This window comes from Schistocerca americana, chromosome 3 (assembly GCF_021461395.2).
Source record: "Schistocerca americana isolate TAMUIC-IGC-003095 chromosome 3, iqSchAmer2.1, whole genome shotgun sequence".
Classification (NCBI taxonomy): Eukaryota; Metazoa; Arthropoda; class Insecta; order Orthoptera; family Acrididae; genus Schistocerca; species Schistocerca americana.
Window position 1 is genome coordinate 428,191,455 of NC_060121.1, and position 21,061 is coordinate 428,212,515.

Here is a 21,061-nt window from a genome sequence, read left to right on the forward strand (position 1 = left end):
GATCAGTATGGGCATTAACTAGAATTATTGGCTTGCAACTAGCAGTTAATAAATACATTCCACTAAATGGATCATCTTACATTGAATTACCAGATAAAAATAAAAATAAAAAATCGTGTCTCAATGTGAAAAAATGAATTTTTATGGTCCATAAAATCAGCTTTTTTCCTGTAGATAAAAATGCTGAAAGAATAAAAAAATATAAAGATGTTGGTCTTGATCTTGATTAAGAAAAACCTTAAAATATTGAAATTACTGTAGTTGTTGGTCGTATTCCAAAAGTAGAAAATATAATTAATGTATCTATCAATGTTTATTCATTTGATGATGAAGAATATCAAATGTATCCATTAAAAATTACAAAATGTAGAAAAGGAGAAACATGTACATCTACTTTATTTCTAGAAACATGGTTATTCACATTATTGTTAGATAAAAAAATTATCTGGACTTGTATCAAGTCAAATAATCTAGTAAAATTTATTTGTCAATTACGTTTACTTTGTTTCAATAGTAAAGAAAAATTAGATAATCATACACCAAATTGTTTAACTAAAAAACCATTAAAAGTAGGAATGCCAAATAATGGAACATGTGTATATATTAAACGTAATCAATATACACAAAAAAATTCCATTTGTTATTTATGCTGATTTTGAAAGTTTTCTTTAAAATATTGCCAATTTGAACCAAATCCAAAAAAACCATATACAATGAAATATCAAAAACATGAACCAAGTGAAATTTGTTACAACATAAAATACATATATGAAAATTATAAACGTCTTGTTGTTTATAGAGGATCGAATTGTCATAACAAAATTATTGAATGTATAAAACAAGAAGGTGAAGAAATTGGAAAAATTTATTCTGAAACTGAACAATTGATGCCATTTACATTTAAAGAAAACAAAATACACAATATTTCTATGTTTTGTACATTTTTTAAATATCATTATACAAATAGTAATAAAAAGTTCGTCATCATGATTATATACATGGAAAATATATTGCTCCATTGTGCAATAATTGTAATTTCAAACTACAACAACCTCATTATTCACCTGTTTATGTACATAATTTACATCTTTTTGTAAAAGTACTTGGTTATGATAAAAATAAATAGAACTAATACCAAACAATGAAAATATACACATTAGTTTTGGTAAAGATACAAAAAATTTATAAATGAGATTTGTTGGTACATTTACATTTATAGCTTCTTCACTTGACAAACTTTCAATAAATATAACAAAAAATCAATTAAAAATATTAAATAGAATTATAACGATAATTAGTTAATTCAATAATAAGAAAAGGCGTTTGTCAACATGATAATATGGATTGTTGGAAAAATTTGAAAAATCACAATTATTTAAATATAATGTTAGGAACAAAAGCTACAAATAATTTCGCAAAACATTTCTATATATTAATGAATAAATCTGTATTTGGTAAAACCATGAAGAATATAAGAAGCAGACAATATATAAAATTAATTTCAAACAGTAAAATATGTGATAAATTTTAGCTAAACCGAACTTTAAATGTAGAACTATATTTAATGAAAATTTGCTGCTATTCATATGTATAAAACTGAAGGTATATTTGATAAAACTCTTTACGTTGGATAAAGCATTCTTGATATATCTGAAGAATTAATAAATGATTTTCACTATAGAGTTATGAAACCTAAATGTGGTGAATATATTAAATTATGTTATCAAGATACAGACAGTTATATTTACAATATTAAAACTGAAGATTTCTATGAAGAAATAAATCATGGTTGAATATTTTGAAACAAGTTACTATCCAACAGATAGTATATATAATATTGCTGGAAAAATTAAAGATGAATGTAATGGAGTAGTAATTTAAGAGTTTTGTGGTATAAGAGCAAAAATGTATGCTTATAAAGAAAAAATCTAAAGGAATTAAGAAATGTGTTGTTAAATAAAAAGTAAATTTCGAGGATTGCGAAGATTGTTTGTTTAACAGTACAGAACAATACAGTGAAATCATGAAATATATGCAATTCATGTAAACAAAAAAGCATTATGTCTGAATGATAATAATAGATATGAATTGTGAACATATAATAAAAATTTTTCTATATAAATTTAATAAAATTAATTCTATATAACATTAATAAAATTTTTAATATATAACTAACAAAATTTTTTATTCAAAAAGTGGTTCTGTATATATGGAAACATTTTACACATATGAAATAAAACAAAAATATATTTGTATTCAATAGCTACAGACATTGAATTAAATAAACAATGAAGTAATTAAAATAAAAGGTGATCGAATTAAAATGAAAGTCAATGCATTAATGTAAAAATTGAAATAATTAGATGAAAAGATGTTCAAATTTGAAATATGATGGAAATGGTTGATACTTGTTAAACTTATTCTTTTTAAAACTGTTTGTTGAAAAACGAATTGATTATTTAACCAATAGTAAAGTAATTCTTTGATAACTAATTGATTTTAAACTAAACTAACTTTTTATAAAATTACTTTATCTTTATTGATGCAACTGTTGTGTGAATTATCAAAATCTATCCATATAACATAAATGTGATTACCATTCTTTCTTAATACTTTTTCAACTATGTATACATCTGGATATTTAGGATTCTGTAGTTCTTGATAATACAACTTTCGTTTTATATCTTTTGATTTATATGCATTTGGATAATATAAAATATTTCTGTTAACCAATTAGCTGTATATTCTTTTTCAAGAAAACCTTTAGGTTTACTAATTCTGATTCTATCCCCTGTTTTAAATCTACCATTTTCAATTATTACAAAGTTAGTTATTTTTTAATTTTTGTCAGTAACTTCTATTGGTTTCATTTTTATTACAGAATGTTTTGTGTTATTATATTCATCAATTAGATTTTTAACTGAATTTAGCCATTTATGATTCCTTTGTAAAGCAAATTTTTTTCTAAATTTTTTCTTTATGTGTTGTGTTAAATCGTCAACAACTGATGCTTTTAATTCTGAAAAACTTGACTAATGATTAATGCTATGTTTCTTCATTAAATCTTTAAATTATTTGTTATAGTATCCTTTACTACCATTAATTTGTAAATTATTTGGGTTTCTGACTATAATTTTTTTTTAAATCATCTGTATTTTTAGCTTTTTTATCTTTAATAGTAACAGCAAATGCATATTTTGAAAAATCATCAGCTTTTGTCAAAAATATTTATAACCTTAGTGTATTTTTGAAATTCCTTTTTAATTATCTGAATTCATTTCAACTAAATCAACTTGCCATAAATCATCTATACTAAAAAAACAACGTTTCCTATTTTAAAATTTTTTAAATTGGTTTATGTAGTTCATTAAATATATTTTCACAAATATCATTTAAACTTTCACCATTTACAATTTTTTTAATGTATGTGCTCTTTTGACATTTACAAATTGTCTTCAATTTTTAGTAGTTATTCTACGTGGATTATGTGTTTCTGTAAACTTTTTACCCTATAAACAATAAATATGATCGTCTTTAAGAACTAAATGTTAACTGTGATTTTACATTTATATATATAAAAATTTAAATAGATTAAAGAATTTAGTAAATTTGAAATTAATCTAACAATTATATTTCTTGCATAATTTCAAATTCTTCACCTTCTTTCTTGTGTAAGCATTTATTAATTTATGATACTAATGTTTTAAATTTACTTTCTAGTGAATTAATTATAGTTAATGTGTTAAGGATATTACTTTGCATTTCGATTATTTTATTCTTTTGTTCTTCCTAGATACTATTGATAATGCCGTTTCTTTGCTTTAAATGTAAAACAATCTTGTTATAATCTTCATTATTAACGTAATTATTGAACTGTGTTAAAATGCTTTGTAACATGTTCTTTTTCTAAGTATTACATTCTTTTTGAAATTGTTAAATTGCATTACTTATCTTTGGATATATTGATGATTGAAGTCATTTGAGGAAATTTTTTTAAACATGAATGTAAGTGTATTAACTGTTTGTTTAGTTTATTCAGTTAGATGTATCTTCTTTTCAAAAATGTCCATTTATTAAATCTAAAATATCATTAAAATTATAATTCTCACATAGCAATTTTAAAAGAAATAAACATAAATGACCACATATTACTTCATCAATATTTTGTATTCTTTCTGTTTTGTAATATAGTTCATTTTTTCCTAAATAGTTATCTAATTTTCTAGTATATTACCAACAATGAATCAAATCAAATATTTTATCATTATTTGTATCATAACAAATCCAATGAGTATCAGATGTATGTATATTTATATACCACATTCAATTTTTAATGGTTTATTAATAATTCGTCAGTCATGAATACACAATTAAAGTCTTTAAATTTTAATTGTTTAGTTTCAGAATGACATTTTCACTTTGCAGCGGATTGTGTGTTGATATGAAACTTCCTGGAAGTTAAAACTGTGTCAGACCGAGACTTGAACCTGTGCCTGTATACTGCTCTGTGAAGTTATATGGGACACGACAGGTGGTTGAGCACTTGCCCGTGAAAGACAAAGGTCCTTAGGTCGAGTCTCGATCTGTCACACAGCTTTTATCTGCCAGGAAGTATCAATTGTTTAGCTAGTTCTTCTATATCAAAATTACTTAATGCATTATGATATTTATCAAATACTTTTTGAAATTTTTTTGTTTTCTTTATTCCATTGGAGAGAATTTGGCCTGTTATCCGTCAGGAGGACATCCAACACCTCTAACAATCAGTGCCAAGCCGAATAACTACTCGCATAAGAGCCAGAGGTGGACCAACGTGTTACTGACTTGTTCAGTTTCTGATGCTCTTTCTCTTCAATAAATCATAGAATTTTTCTGAAATTGTAATGATTTGTTTCTTTGTACATGTACATCACAGCTGCCTATTTCTGTCCCATTCGGTTAATTCCTTCGCAGTGCGACTTTTTCTTGTCGCAGATTGAATATGCTCTCATAAAACAGGATAGTTCTTTTGAAACTAAAAACTTTATGGTCCAACCCGAATATTATAATTTAAGCCATGTTTCTCTTTTTGTTAATGTGGAACAGAGTTTCCCCAACTGGAGGTAATTATCCACCAAGGGGTAAAATGACAGTTGCTGATGAGTAACAATGAGTTTGAATTTGTTATGCTCAGGAAACTAAATTATTTTTTAAATATCACTATTTTGTAAGTTGGTAGTACTGATCACGTAAGTTACCACACCAATAATCACATTTTTTATACTCTAATTGTGTGTCGAAATGTGGAGAAGTTAGAGCTTGTGAGACGAATGTATGCATGTCATCATCTTCAGTCCACTCACTATATGCATACCTTATAGTTTCTACATGCATCCATCAGAATGAAACTGAGACACACGCTTAAATAGCAGATGAAGATACCTTCTTCGGGTTGTAGATAGTTTCCGCAATGGGCCAGAAATTCCTTCCGTATTCACTTCGCAGATATAAGCGAACCAATTGACAGCACATTAGTACTATACAATGGCTACTACACTGCTCAGGGGCCATACAATCTTATTATACTTAGGTGACGAAAGTCATGAGATACCTCTTAATATCATGTCGGACCTCCTTTTGCCCAGCCCAGTCAGCAACTCGACGAAGTCCCCTTCAGAGATAGTGAGACATATGCCTCTATAGCCGTCCATAATTGCGAATCGCTACAATGACCTCTCGATTGTGTCCCATAAATATTCGATTGAGTTCATGTCGGGCGATCTGGGTGGACAAATCATTCACTTGAACTGTCCAGAATGTTCTTCAAACCAATTATGAACAATTGTGGCCCCATGACATGGTACATTGTCATCCATAAAAATTCAGTCGTTTGTTTGGGAACATGAAGTCCACAGATGGCTGCAAATGGTCTCCAAGTAGGCAAACATAATCATGACGGGTTCAGTTGGACCAGACAACCCTGTCCATTCCATATAAACACAGCACACACCATTATCGGGACACCACCAGCTTGCGTACTGCCTTGTTGACATCTTGGGTCCATGACTTCGTGGAGTTTGCGCCACACTCCAACCCTACTAACAGCTCTTGGCAACTGAAATCAGGACTCATCTGAGTAGGCCATGGTTTTTCCAGTTGTCTAGGGTCCGTCTGATATTATACCGTGCCCAGGAGAACCACTGCAGGTGATGTGGTATTTGCAAAGGCACTTGCGTCGCTCGTCTGCCCATAAAAGCCAAATTTCGCCATGCTCTTCTAATGGATACATTCGTCGTACGTCCCACATTGATTTCTGCCGTTGTTTCACGCAGTGTTGTTTTCCTGTCAGCACTGACAACTCTACGCAAACGCCACTGCTCTCGCTTGTTGAGTGAAGGCCATCGGCCACAGCGTTTCCCGTGGTGTCAGGTAATGCCCGAAATTTGGTATTCTCGGCACACTCGTGACACTGTGGATTTCGGAATATTGAATTCGCAAACGATTTCTGAAATGGAATGTCTTATGTGTGTAGCTCCAACTGCCATTCCATGTTCAAAATCTGTTAATCCCCACTGTGCCGCCATAATCACGTCAGAAACCTTTAACGTGAATCACTTGTTTGCAAATGACAGTTCCACCAATGCACTGCAATACTACCGCCATCTTTGTGTGTGCATATCGCTATCCCATCACTTTTGTCACCTCGGTATATTATTACTATAATAATAATATTATTAATATTAGTGGCAGTGGGAGTGCATGAAGCTCTGGCAGCCTGAAGCCTTCCGATCTCTGCCAATTCAGAATAAAGATTCGAACAGTCAAATGATTTACAAAGAGTAATTACAGTACCAATTTTTTAACTTTGTTCATTTTAAATGGGGGTAAAGGTCATGCCTGAAGCAAGTATTACTGAAAACAGGATTGGTGCTGGGGAAATATGTTTTGGGTCTACCTTACAGGTGGATAGTAAGCTTTCTTTTCTGAGGAGCTGTAGGTAGCACTCTGAACACACAGAAAATTACTGCTTCATTATAAAAATAAAAAAGGTTGTTAGAAATAAGTAGTACCAACTGTCTAATTTACTCATTACTTTGTGGTTTAATAAAAACACGTGCAAAAACTAAGTATCGGCAATCTATTCTTATTTTAAAAGTAAAAACGTACAAAGAAAATTCTTATTCATTCTAAACTCTAGTTAGGCAATAATGTTGATGACCATGGTGTGGTGAATTGGAGGGAGGAGCTACCAATACCTAAATTACAATCAGGTATGATGGAGTGAGAAAGGTAGGTAACCACATCCTCATACTGTATGTGCACTATAGGTAAAATTTCGTTACTTGATATCCTTCCTGATGTGGCAACTTTAATAGTTAGCAGAGGAATTACTATTATGTTAGTAACGTTTCCATAATTTCAGGGGAACAGCAGTATATGAATATAGCAAGAAACATACATATGTAAATACTAAGTCTGAACCTTTATAGAGGGTGAATCACCTAAAATTTGCACCACAAATATTGCGGAAATGGAAAGTGCTACTGACGTGCGGTTTTCATAGAATGGATTGGCAGTCAGGAGCTCGTACTGTTAGCCAATAAACAGAGTGTAATAATAGATAGAAAATGTACCATTTGCGCAAACATACACTTTTTTAAAGGGAGCAATGTCTATTAACATTAAAAATCTAAAATTAGGGTAAATTATAATGTCAGTGGTGCTTGTTGTGGAGTCTAGTCCGACGCGTTTACAAGATATTGCATTTTGATACTTCCCCACACCGACACTTGTTTGTGCCATTCAAACTGCAAAGTTTCTAGGTGCGATGTTTTTATGTTTGCTTGCAATGTGCTTGTGTGTTCCTTGAGTGCACTGCGACTTGATAGTCAATTAGTATGCGACGGTCCATGCAGGAGGTAGTAAGTGGGCGATGTGATTTATCAGAGCACAAAAAGCAGACATGCTGATGGGGAATGAGAGTGTAGGAAGAATGTAGTTTGTTCTTGTACGGTGTATGCGGCAAGATATCCCAATAGACGTCAACAATTTCGGTAGTTATTTATCAACCTCTTCAAACAATTATTTGCAAGTGATAGTGTAACACTTCGACAAAATAACAGAAGGAAACAAGTGAACTTCAGAAGGGGGCAAAATTAATGTTCTTCCTGTTGTTGTTGTTTATTCACACTTTAGCTCCCGTGAAATCGCACGAGGAAGTGGCATGATTCAGGTAAGTGTCCTATGCATTCTCCCCTGACACGATTTTCATGCCTATCACATCTCTCTCCATCAAGAGCTGCAGGGAAACGATTATGACAATCGTGTTAACTTATGTTAAGACAAGATATTCAAGATGTATCATGTATCTTGTTTGGTGATGAAGCGACATTTACCAATCATGGACAGGTACGCTGCCGAAACATGCACTATTGGTCTGTCGACAATCCCCGTTAGCTTCGTCAGGTGGAACTTCAGTGTTCATGGAGTGTAAACGTGTGGTGTGGGATAGTGAACCATCAGCTCATTGGCTCCTTTTTGATGGACAAAACACTGAACACGCACAAGTATCGTGTCCTCCTAACAGACCATCTTCCACGGGTGCTAGAAGACGTTTCTTTGCAGACTAGGAGGAACCTGTGGTACCAGCACGATGTCCGTCTGGTTGGGTTGGGTTGTTTGGGGAAGGAGACCAGACAGCGAGGCCATAGGTCTCATGGGATTAGGGAAGGAAGTCGGCCGTGCCCTTTCAGAGGAACCATCCCGGCATTTGCTTGGAGTGATTTAGGGAAATCACGGAAAACCTAAATCAGGATGGTCGGAGTCCGTCCGGTCCACAGCACACGAAGTACTACATCAGGTCTCCGCGAATTGGGTCCGAATCGTTGGACTGGATGCAGCGGTCGGTAGTTGGATGCCAACCGCACCCGCTGATATTCAGCGATATATTACTGCAGGCTGCCCGGACATCTCCTCTGAAATGCTAACATGTGTGTAGCAGTCGTTCCATACCAGACTGCAAGCCTGTATTGCCCGTGATGGAAGTTATTTTGAACCCGACCTGTGATGATCAGTTCTCTCGTTATTGATCAAAATCATAACTAGTATGTGTACTTGTTTTTTTCTCTAGCGTGTGCTACCTCGTGTATTGTACAAGTATGGGTGTCAGAGCTTGTCAAAATACGATATCTCGTAAACGACCCGCACTTGAACCCTGAAACAAACACCACTGACATTGTAATTTATCCTGTCTTTAGATTCTTTATATCAATACGCATTGTTCCATTTTAAAAAGTGTGGTTTGTACAAAAAATACATTTTTTAATTTTTACTGCGATCTCTTGACTAACAACGCGAGCCCGTGACTACCAATCCATTTTGCGAAAACCGCACATCAATAGCACTTTCCATTTCTGCGATCTTTGCGGTGCAAATTTTAGGTGATTCACCTTGTATACGTATTCCAAGACGAAAGGCACAAAACACTTTAAAAAAATTTCACTTTTGAAAGAATCTTCCTTTCTATATAAAATCGCCGCAGTTCAATAAGTAATGCAACACATTTTTTTTCTGAAACAGGGGTTGTTTTATTCAGCATTGAAATACACTAGGCTATTCCCCAATCTTTTAGCTACACAACACTATTTTTCAGCGTAATCTCCATTCAATGCTACGGCCTTACGCCACCTTGAAATGAGGGCCTGTATGCCAGCACGATACCATTCCACTGGTCGATGTCAGAGCCAACGTCGTACTGCATCAATAACTTCTTCATCATCCGCGTAGTGCCTCCCACGGATTGCGTCCTTCATTGGGCCAAACATATGGAAATCCGACGGTGCGAGATCGGGGCTGTAGGGTGCATGAGGAAGAACAGTCCACTGAAGTTTTGTGAGCTCCTCTCGGGTGCAAAGACTTGTGTGAGGTCTTGCGTTGTCATGAAGAAGAAGAAGTTCGTTCAGATTTTTGTGCCTAAGAACACGCTGAAGTCGTTTCTTCAATTTCTGAAGAGTAGCACAATACACTTCAGAGTTGATCGTTTGACCATGGGGAAGGACATCGAACAGAATAACCCCTTCAGCGTCCCAGAAGACTGTAACCATGACTCTACCGGCTGAGGGTATGGCTTTAAACTTTTTCTTGGTAGGGGAGTGGGTGTGGCGCCACTCCATTGATTGCTGTTTTGTTTCAGGTTCGAGGTGATGAACCCATGTTTCATCGCCTGTAACAATCTTTGACAAGAAATTGTCACCCTCAGCCACATGACGAGCAAGCAATTCCGCACAGATGGTTCTCCTTTGCTCTTTATGGTGTTCGGTTAGACAACGAGGGACCCAGCGGGAACAAACCTTTGAATATCCCAACTGGTGAACAATTGTGACAGCACTACCAACAGAGATGTCAAGTTGAGCACTGAGTTGTTTGATGGTGATCCGTCGATCATCTCGAACGAGTGTGTTCGCACACTCTGCCATTGCAGGAGTCACAGCTGTGCACGGCCGGCCCGCATGCGGGAGATCAGACAGTCTTGCTTGACCTTGCGGCGATGATGACACACGCTTTGCCCAACGACTCACCGTGCTTTTGTCCACTGCAGATCACCGTAGACATTCTGCAAGCGCCTATGAATATCTGAGATGCCCTGGTTTCCCGCCAAAAGAAACTCGATCACTGCCCGTTGTTTGCAACGCACATCCGTTACAGACGCCATTTTAACAGCTCCGTACAGCGCTGCCACCTGTCGGAAGTCAATGAAGCTATACGAGATGAAGCGGGAACGTTTGAAAATATTCCACAAGAAACTTCCGGTTTTTTCAACCAAAATTGGCCGAGAAAAAAAATGTGTTGCATTACTTATTGAACTGCCCTCGTACATGCTTGAATATAACTAACTGTCCGCTCACGTATTTCGAAAACAACCACTTCTGCTTTGTTTCGTTTTGCGTTCAACGTGCGGCTGGCAATGACAGTGCATATGTTACCGGGCTGATAAAAACTGTTTTTGTAATCACGCTTGTCAACTGCGTGGCGTACGCTCTGTGTTTTTAACACTGTACGTGACAGCCGGCAAGCAGCTATGCGTTACTGGTAGCGTCAGCGCGGTCTCCCGCGTTATGTGATTGTGGATTAGATGGTAGGTTAGTAGTTCTAGAGGGTAGAGTCGTTAAAGCAGATAAAGTCTTTAGTCCGTGTGTGTATGTGGAAGTATGACTGCATGTGTGTTGTGAGGGGAAGGGGGTCGACAGCAGAAATTTGTTAACAGAAGGAGTGTGTCAATGAAGTGTTTGTATGAGGTCAGTAGTCATTTCTGGTTTATTGCCTGTTGGCTCTGCTTTGCTTTTATGAGAATGTGTGGGACTGTTACAGACAAGTGCGGGCCGTCATTTGGACAACTGTTCGGGTTTTTTTTTCTGTTTGTAAGACAGTGAGGACCAGTTTGACTTGGGTTGCTGTAGTCTTGGATTTTGGAGGTCGTTGGTTTGCAAAATTTCAGGCATAAATAAGAATGTTGTTGAGATTATTATACACGACAGCGGCAAGAATAAATCAGGGCTCCATTACTCACACGGTGATTTATTTTGGGAGTGTTGGGTGCACGTTTTTACTCCTTTTTAGGTCTTTACCAAAACTGCTGTCCATTTTGTATTGTAAGAGGCTTCATTTTCAATTTTATAAGCCTTAGTACCTGATTCCAGGTTTTCCAAACATGTTTACCAGTTAACGTAAGTGGGATGGTTAAAAACTGACTTGATGAAGTACACGATAATGTAAAAGAAATGAAAGAGCAACTACAAAATTTTTTTAGAGGCTGATCTGATGAAAGTATCAGTATGGAAAATAGGTCAGGAATCACTGTCAATGTTGAGGTTCAGTTCGTCATGCTGCATGTCCCACTAGCATAGTGGCTAACAATTTACAACCAACATATGGAATTCATTTATAGCCAACGGTGCCTTTAAAATAGGTTCTCTTATGTTTACTGAGGTTTCGGAATTGCTGCCGGATCATGTTGAGTTCTTGCCACAATTTTATTGAATATTCAGTACGCCGGGAAAGCTTCAAGAATGACATTTATTCCAATAACTTTTGTCTTAAAGTACTGACTGTTGGTGGAGTTACAAGTGAGGATGTTCTAGTTACAGGTGCAACTAACATAAAAGCAGACTTTGCACTGATAACCTAGTCTATCCCGCCCCCCCCCCCCCAACCCCGTCCACCCTTACCGTCTCCCATTGCCGACCACTGTCCTCAATCCATCTGAAAATAAGATACATTCCGATGCGCCACATCAGTTATCAGTCCCATGAAAGCCCGCCTTTTAAGTTGGGTATCTACTGACATGAGAGGTCCAAATTGATTTGCGATGAAAGTTGCTGGTGGTAGAAGGAAACTTGAGTGTCCGCTGATACCGTAACTCCGGCTGCGTGTACATTCACCTGCAAATGCTGCAGCGGTGTAATGGAAGGGGATGTGGTTATAAAGCCCTCATCGTGCAAGTCGTGTTCCTACTCAGCATAATTAGTAGGAAATTTTAGGCTATGCTTCTACTACTGGAAGACAATTGCAGTCCATGAGGTACGAACGTAACGGGTGGTTCAAAAATGTTCAAATGTGTGTGAAATCTTATGGGACTTAATTGCTAAGCTCATCAGTCCCTAAGCTTACACACTACTTAACCTAAATTATCCTAAGGACAAACACACACACCCATGCCCTAGGGAGGACTCGAACCTCCGCCGGGACCAGCCGCACAGTCTATGACTGCAGCGCCTTAGAGTGACGAGTGGGTTCCTTGGTCCAGAAACATTAATTTTCCTACGCTTGATACATGTCTCATGCTAATTAGCCTTTATTATGAGGAGAATTAAAGGAAATATTTACGTTCTCGCTCGCGCCTAAGTCACTCGAAGATACCAAATATGACGTAAAGCGAAGATATGTTGCAATGAGATACGTTTCTGCGAAACTCCTGTTGATTTCCATTTAGTAAATTGTGGTGACGATGCTACTTTCAGTCGCTGCCGATTACAGTACACTCCTTTTATTAACTGGGTTGAATCCTACTAAGTCTACCAGTGGTTCTTCGCTATAACGGATGTTTCAAAATGAATATCGGAGTTTTAAGACGTTAAAGAATTTACTACTTTCAACGTACAATTACAAATAATATATCAATTGAAAGAGAAACTCAAACAGTTTTCTTACAAGTGTTCAATGTGAGCAGTATTCGTCATACGTCACACATTTTGACGATACGAGTGTTCGTCCTAAACGTTGATGAGTGTGTGTGGAGTAACTGTTGCAACAACTTCTTCAATCCTGTTCTTCAGTCGGGTAGATCAGCTGTTAGCGGAGGCTGAAACACACGATCCTCTATAAACATCCATAAATAAAATTCGTCTGGCTGCAGATCGGGTGAACGTGGAGGCCATACGAACACGCTCTGTCGTCCGGCATCTTGCAGCCAATCCAGTGGTCGAATACAACGTCGTTTATCCAGTCCCATACTGAGTTACACTAGTGAGGCGGCCCACCCTCTTCCTACCAAATAATTTTCTGTAGTTCGGCTTCTCCCAACTGAGGAAAGCACCATAGCTTTAGCGCATCACATTCATTGCATGCAGTTCCCACTGCAATGTACCCTCGCTGACACGTGGGATGGACCTTCATTCACTGTCTGCAGCAGTTCTTGTCGGGTTATAAGCCATTTTGATTCGCAAAACGAGTATCCTGTCCCTCTCAGTCAGGATCTTTTTCAGACCACAATGCTGACGTCGTGTTTCGTGGAAACGTGAGTTACACACTGCTTGTAGACACGGTGACAGTGCGTCGTGGAACACCAACAAATCTACCAGCTTCATACACCTTACGGGAGTTGCCACGGCCAAACAAGATTTCCGCTTTTTGCAAGACCGTCACGTCTCTACATTTACGCATGTTTACGTACATAAATGTTCCACTGATTGCTACTGTCTTATGCTCACGCAGAGGCAGCGTGCGAGCTGTTCAGCACGTGAGTTCATCGCTCTGCCACCTGTAAAGCACTCCGTCTTCAGGCCACGAGTGGCCCATCGGGACCATCCGACCGCGGTATCATCCTCAGCTGAGGATGCGGATAGGAGGGGCGTGTGGTCAGCACACCGCTCTCCCGGTCGTTATGATGGTTTTATTTGAGCGGAGCCGCTACTGTTCGGTCGAGTAGCTTCTCAATTGGCATCACGAGTCTGAGCGCACCCCAAAAAATGGCAACAGCGCATGGCGGCCCGGATGGCCACCCATCCAAATACCGGCCACGCCCGACAGCGCTTAACTTCGGTGATCTGACGGGAACCGGTGTATCCACTGCGGCAAGGCCGTTGCCCTGCCTCCTGTAAAGGCTTAAAGGAAAATATGTGCTTACGTACTGGGGTGACTAATTTTTTGCCCGGTGAGCTTACAAGCAAAGAGAAAACGCAAGACATACAGGACTACTATTACTGATTCATCCGCTTACAAAAAACGCTATTTTTCAGAATATTACACGTAAAATTATGACTGATGCTCGAACAGGACCGTAAATCCTCCAAGATCGCATTTTGCACTCTACAAAAGTTCTGTGAGTGCCGCTCTGGACACACGACACACATCCACGCGATTTTCAAGTTCGCTCCAAATCTTATGTAGCAACATCCTGCCAATGAGTATCAGAGCAGCATTGACACGTTTTCTGAGCTGCTACAATGTCCTTGGCAGTGGGGGTACGCGAACACGGTTCTTCATGAAACCCGAAAGAAAAAGGTCGCACGACGTTAGACCAAGCGACTTGAGGGACCAGGGGAACAGAGCCACATCATCTTCACCACTACACCCAATCCAGCGAAGCGGAAGTTTGTTGTTTTGGTAGGGACGAACGTCTATGCTCCAATGAGTGGCTAACCCGTCTTGTAGGATGAAATTCTCCGTATTAGTAGTCACTTGTGGAAACAATAACATCTGCAACACATCGAGGTAAGAGGTACCAGACTCAGAAGGAAAACAGCCCATACAGCTTCGTCTGTGACACTGCACAGATAACGTTACCTTCAGCGAATCTCGTTCATGCGCCACAATTTAATGAGAATTTTCAGTGCCCCGCTCTCTCATACTGTGGCGATTACGCTTACCAGACAAATATAAGGCTACTTCGTCGCTGAATATCAGCTCAAACGCGAAACGTTCATTCTCAACTGCTTCCTGCATTGTGATGCAAAACCGAAGGCGACAGCCATAATCTTCCGGTTTCAATTTTTGCACGAACTGCGAACGGTACGGTTTGAAATGTAAACACCTACACTAAATCTTCCATACAGTTTCCTGCGTTATTAAAAGTTCGTGGCTTGCACGGGCCGTTGATTTCTTTTTGGACTGCGTAAGAACTTTTCCCTCATTCTCTCCACGCATGCATCTAGCACACGATCGAGTGGTGCTTTTCTGTTTGCAAAGGGAACCTGTATCCCTAACTGTTCGATTCCAACGCACAGCGCTCTGCTTACATGGTGGTTCTTTTGCATTAATCCTTCTGAATGTAGACTGCGCTATTGTAACAGATGAACATCTCGCGTATTCGCGGGGCAGATTTAGAGCCCAAGCGACCCAAGTTGCCGCTTGGCTTGTCAAGATGAGAACAGCGCCAGAGGTGTCACATCTTTAAGATTTCTACGTAGGACGAATTGCAATTAGTAGGGGCTGCTTGGGGCGCCCAAGCCGAGGGGAGTGGTAGGGGTACAAAAGCGCGAGATCTGTGCACTGTGCGTATCACAATTAGCAGCGGAGACTGGCACGGGTGGAAGTGTGCGAGAGAAAAGGGTTGGAAGGGAGGGAGGGGGGCGCGAAGAAGTCTCTTGTATGAAAAAATGTTCTCGAACCGGCCCTGATTTTCCAACATACAATAACTCTTTTCCCGCTTTGTCCCCATTTTATAACGCCACTTGATGGGCACAGTGCGAAGAGGGCGAGTTTAAGATTCTATTCACGCATCAGTCATATTGTCCATTTAACACTTCGGAAAATACAGAACTCTGGAAACGAATGAATAACTCATAGTAGCCCTGTACTAGCTTGCGTCATCCCATCCCATTCGTTCCGGTTTGGCTAGTGCTCCGTAGCGTCTTGGTGTGCCAAACAAGTTTCTGACAAGTAAATGTTTAGTTGACAGTAATAGAAATTTAATATTCGATTTCGACTCTGAAGTGGCATGATTACGTTTGCTTGAAAGTCAATCTCATTTCAAGTAAATTACTATTCCCCTCGGCATTAAAGGCTTTCTAAAACATATTCTCCCTAAAGATCCCATGACATTTTCAAGAAAACGACTACTATGGTAAATGTGGGACATTCTGTACGGAGGCCCCGTTACCTCTACTCAAATGGTTCAAATGGCTCTGAGCACTATGGGACTTAACTTCTGAGGTCATCAGTCCCCTAGAACTTAGATCTACTTAAACCTAACTAACCTAAGGACATCACACACATCCATGCCCGAGGCAGGATTCGAACCTGCGACCGTAGCGGTCGCGCGGTTCCAGACTGTAGCGCCTAGAACCGCTCGGCCACCCCGGCCGGCTTACCTCTACTAATTTTTCGAAATAAATTTGAGTCGTCAGTTGGAAACACATTTTCATTACTCATTACCGGTTTCAAAAAAGTAATCTGTCATTTTCTGAAACTTGGTACTGATTTAGCAGACGTCAGTATCTTCTCCATAATGACATGATAGTCCAGATATGTGCAGCACTTATTAATTTGTCGAAATCGGTAAAGCGTAATAATTATTTTTTTTTGCAACCGACGACTGAAGTTTATCCCGAGAAATATATTTTACAGTTGCTGAAAATTACAGCCGTGAATATAATGATACCACAACTATTGTATTGCTGATAGAGCAGAAGTTTTGTTGCAAGTACACGATTCGGTTACCAGTTTACATGTGCAGTAACGAAGTCGAGTCTTCATTCACGCCTATCGAACAACGGAAAAATGGGTTAAGTCCCGCTGTGTTATTAACACCAAGGGCTTCACGAGCGTCGTCGCACAATCTCCAGTCTTTTGATCCTCCTCAAAGTTTCTTTTCCGCTACTGCACATTCTTCAGAACATGACTATCGATTGTCAGTTACTCAAGAACGGCCCTCCTCTAGATGATTCAAGAACCAGAACGGGGACAATGAGGTAGAGACGATTTGAATAGCGAAAAACTGCAACAGCTTGGAATATTTTAGGCTGACGAGTTCTTTCGCGTTTTCCTTAACACTTGCTGATAATAAGTGCCACAACAGCGATTCCCAATGCAAAAAGTATGACTGAATTGTAAGAAAAAAAAGATTCGAGTACTCACGTCGTTGCCCAGCATGACGGATGCGTCGTGTTGCACTTCACTCGACGAGCCAGCGACCGCACAGCCTGTTATGCAGAAACTAGAGGCAGACACTCAGGTTCTATTACCACGTTATCAGACCATAGAAACAGGCGGAAGGACAACAACTCCCCTTACTCCCTACTATCGCCCGACTACGCCGCCGCATATATTTGCTGCGACCTGGGGCGTTTGTACTAAGTGCAAGCCATCCTGATATCACCTCGTTACGAGCGAACACATAACTACTCACAAAAGGCCACGTGCAGACAAGCACCTGAACCCGTGAACCTATGAAGGCAGCGCTAACCCATATCACCTTCTTTGTTAAAATGTTGTATATCGTCTCCATTTGAAGCAGTTAAAGGTAAGCCGGTAGACTCCCCGGCAGGAAAGAACTGCTCGTCCGCACATCTGTTTTCTTTGTTTTGTTCTCTGCTCACGTAACCTGTAATGGTAGCTTTCCGTACCTCAATATGTAAGCGTTCCTTAACGGTACTTTTACACAACTGAGTCGTTTCTCGTGTTGGCAATGATTAATAACGCATCTTGATGCTTAAGTGACGTCTAATTTGAATATAAATACAAACTTCCGATGTCTACGTCTGATATCTTGTAAGCTGGAAGCCAAATAAAAATGAAATTACATAGGCTTCGGAAATAATGTTCTGAGATGTCCAGGTTTTGTTCACAATTTTAAGTATCTTGGATACCAAGCTCTTTCCTGTATACAGGTGTTGCATAGTGTGGAATAATTTGATCGGTGGAAGTACTTATCAAAAAAAGAATAACTAGCCCAATAAGCATGTGCCCGTAAACGAATACTTTCTGAGATTGTGGCACTTGGTCATAAAAGTGACGAAAAGACGTTTCGTTGCGGACCTGAGTAGAGTCGTTGCATTGGTGCTCCGTCGACGCGTGCGACAGTATCTACTAACGCCTTTTTATGTTCATCAGAGTGCTTTATAAATACATGGAACTGAGTTTTAGGTTGTCTGCTATCAATTAAGTTGTCACTTTCAGTGACGCTAATGCGTGTTGCTGTACAGTAAATTAGGCCCAACTTCGGGTTCTGATTTTTATTTTACTTTACACATCTAGCTCTGTAGAACCAAATTGAGGAGCAAATCTCCAAGGTCTTGGAACATGTCAGTACGTGAAATTATAACATAATAGTAATAACATAAAAAATAAAATGTTTATTAACACAAAAGAGACATGCCATAAGTATATGTAAACTCAAACAACAATATAATGCAGGAATCAGCTTAATTTTTAAAGGAACTCCTCGGCAGAATAGAAGGAGTGAGGAAGCTCTTCAGTTTCGATTTGAAAGCGTATGGATTACTGCTAAGATTTTTGAATTCTTCTGGTAGGTTATTGAAAATGGATACAACATTATACTGCACACCTTTTTGCAGAAGTTTCAAGGAAGTGCGATCCAAATACAGATTGGATTTCTGTCTATTATTAACTGAGTGAAAGCTGTTAATTCTTGGGAATAAGTTGATATTGTTAATAAGAAACACACACACACACACACACACACACACACACACACACACACACACACACACACACACACACACACACACACACATATATATATATATATATATATATATATATATATATATATATATATATATATATATATATATATGTATGTTCTGAGGCCAATGTCAGAATACTCAGACTAATGAACAGGGGTCGAACTTACACCACTTATTGCCCGAACCGCCTGTTTCTGATCCAAAAATATCTTTTGAGAATGGGAAGGGTTAACCCAAAGTATAATACTACTCCTCATAAGCGAATGAAAATAAGCAAGAGTGGACTACTTTTGATGTCCAACTATCACTTACTTCAGATAACTTTCGAATAGTAAAAATGGCAGCATTACGTCTTTGAACAAGATCCTGAACGTGGGCTTTCCATGACAGCTTACTGTCTATCTCAATACCTAGAAGTTTGAAATCACGTGCCCATTCTGTGAAATTAAAATGTCGGGTTTTGTTGAATTATGTGTTAGAAACGGTAAAAACGAAGTCTTACTGTGATTTAGCGTTAGTTAATTTTCTACAAGCCATGAACTTATGTCATGAACTGCCCTATTTGGAACAGTGTCAATGTTGCACACAACTTCCTTTATTACAAATTATCATCACAAATCAGAAATATTTTAGAATCACCTGTAATACTAGAGGGCATATCACTTAAATAATAAGGAACAGGAGTGGTTGCAGCACTGATCCCTTGGGCACTCCTCCCCCCCCCCCCCTCCCCACAAACTCAGACCCCATAGCAAAGCCAGTCTCGAAGTCTCGACACTGAGGATAATGACTTTTGCTGCCTGTTGTTACAGTAAGAGGTGAATCAACTGTGAGCTAATCCCCGTATTCCATAACGGTCCAACTTCTGGAGCAATATTTTCTGATCAACACAATCAAACGCCTTAGTTAAATAAAAGATGATGCCTTGCGTTCGAAACCTTTTGTTTAATCCATCCAGTACCTCACAGAGAAAAGAGAATGTAGCATTTTCAGTTGTTAAACCACTTCTAAGACCGAGCTGTACATCTGATAGCAAATTATGTAAAATAAAATGATCAATTATCCTTATATATACAGCCTTTTCAATAACATTAGCAAACAATGATGGCATAGAAATAGGACTAAAATTGTCTACATTATCCCTTTCTTCCCTTTTTATAAAGAGGCTTTACTACTGAGCACTTTAGTAGTTCAAGAAACTGACCATTCTTAAAGGAAAAAACTACAAATATGCCTGAGCAAGCGCTAACATGTGCAGCTCAGTACTTTAATACTCTCCTAGGCACTCCATCATATCTATAAGAGTCCTTAGTCTTCATTGACTTAATTATTGACTCAATGTCAAAATGGGTAAAATGGCTCTAAGCACTATGGGACTTAACATCTGATGTTATCAGTCCCCTAGACTCAGAACTACTTAAACCTAACTAAGGACATCACACACATCCATGCCCGAGGCAAGATTCGAACTTGTGACCGTAGCAGCAGCGCAGTTCCGGACTGAAACGCCTAGAACCGCTCGGCCACAGTGGCCGGCGACTCAATGTCCCCTTTGTCCGTAACACAGAGGAGCATTTCAGACATCAATCTTGGAAAGGCACTCCATCATATCTATAAGAGTCCTTAGTCTTCATTGACTTAATTATTGACTCAATGTCAAAATGGGTAAAATGGCTCTAAGCACTATGGGGCTTAACATCTGATGTTATCAGTCCCCTAGACTCAGAACTACTTACACCTAACTAAGGACATCACACACATCCATGCCCGAGGCAAGATTCGAACTTGTGACCATAGCAGCAGCGCAGTTCCGGACTGAAACGCCTAGAACCGCTCGGCCACAGTGGCCGGCGACTCAATGTCCCCTTTGTCCATAACACAGAGGAGCATTTCAGACATCAATCTTGGAAAGTCATTTTCCAAGACAGTTATATGATTCCCTGTAGAAACTATGTTTTTATTTAATTCACCAGCAATGTTCAGAAAGTGATTGTTAAATATAGTGCATACCTCTGACTTACCAGTAACAGAAATATTTTTACTACCAACTGGTTTTATATCGTCGACACTTCCCTCATGACTGACCATACGGTTTACATTTTATCCTGTGAATTAGCTATTCTATTTGCGTACCACATACTCTTTGCCTTCCTATTAAC

The 21,061-nt window shown here is 38.4% G+C and overlaps 1 protein-coding gene and 1 pseudogene across 1 annotated transcript in view; both read right to left on the reverse strand.

The window, feature by feature from the left end:
* LOC124606139 (solute carrier family 22 member 7-like) overlaps window positions 1–17,451 on the reverse strand; it is a 116,832-nt gene extending 99,381 nt beyond the window's left edge. Inside the window, exon 1 of the mRNA XM_047138104.1 lies at window positions 17,332–17,451. Within this exon, the coding sequence (XP_046994060.1) occupies window positions 17,332–17,346 (15 nt within the window). The 5' untranslated portion in view covers window positions 17,347–17,451. The remainder of the gene's footprint in view (window positions 1–17,331) is intronic.
* Window positions 14,224–14,341, reverse strand: LOC124607885 (annotated as a pseudogene).
* Window positions 17,452–21,061: the final 3,610 nt, after the last annotated feature.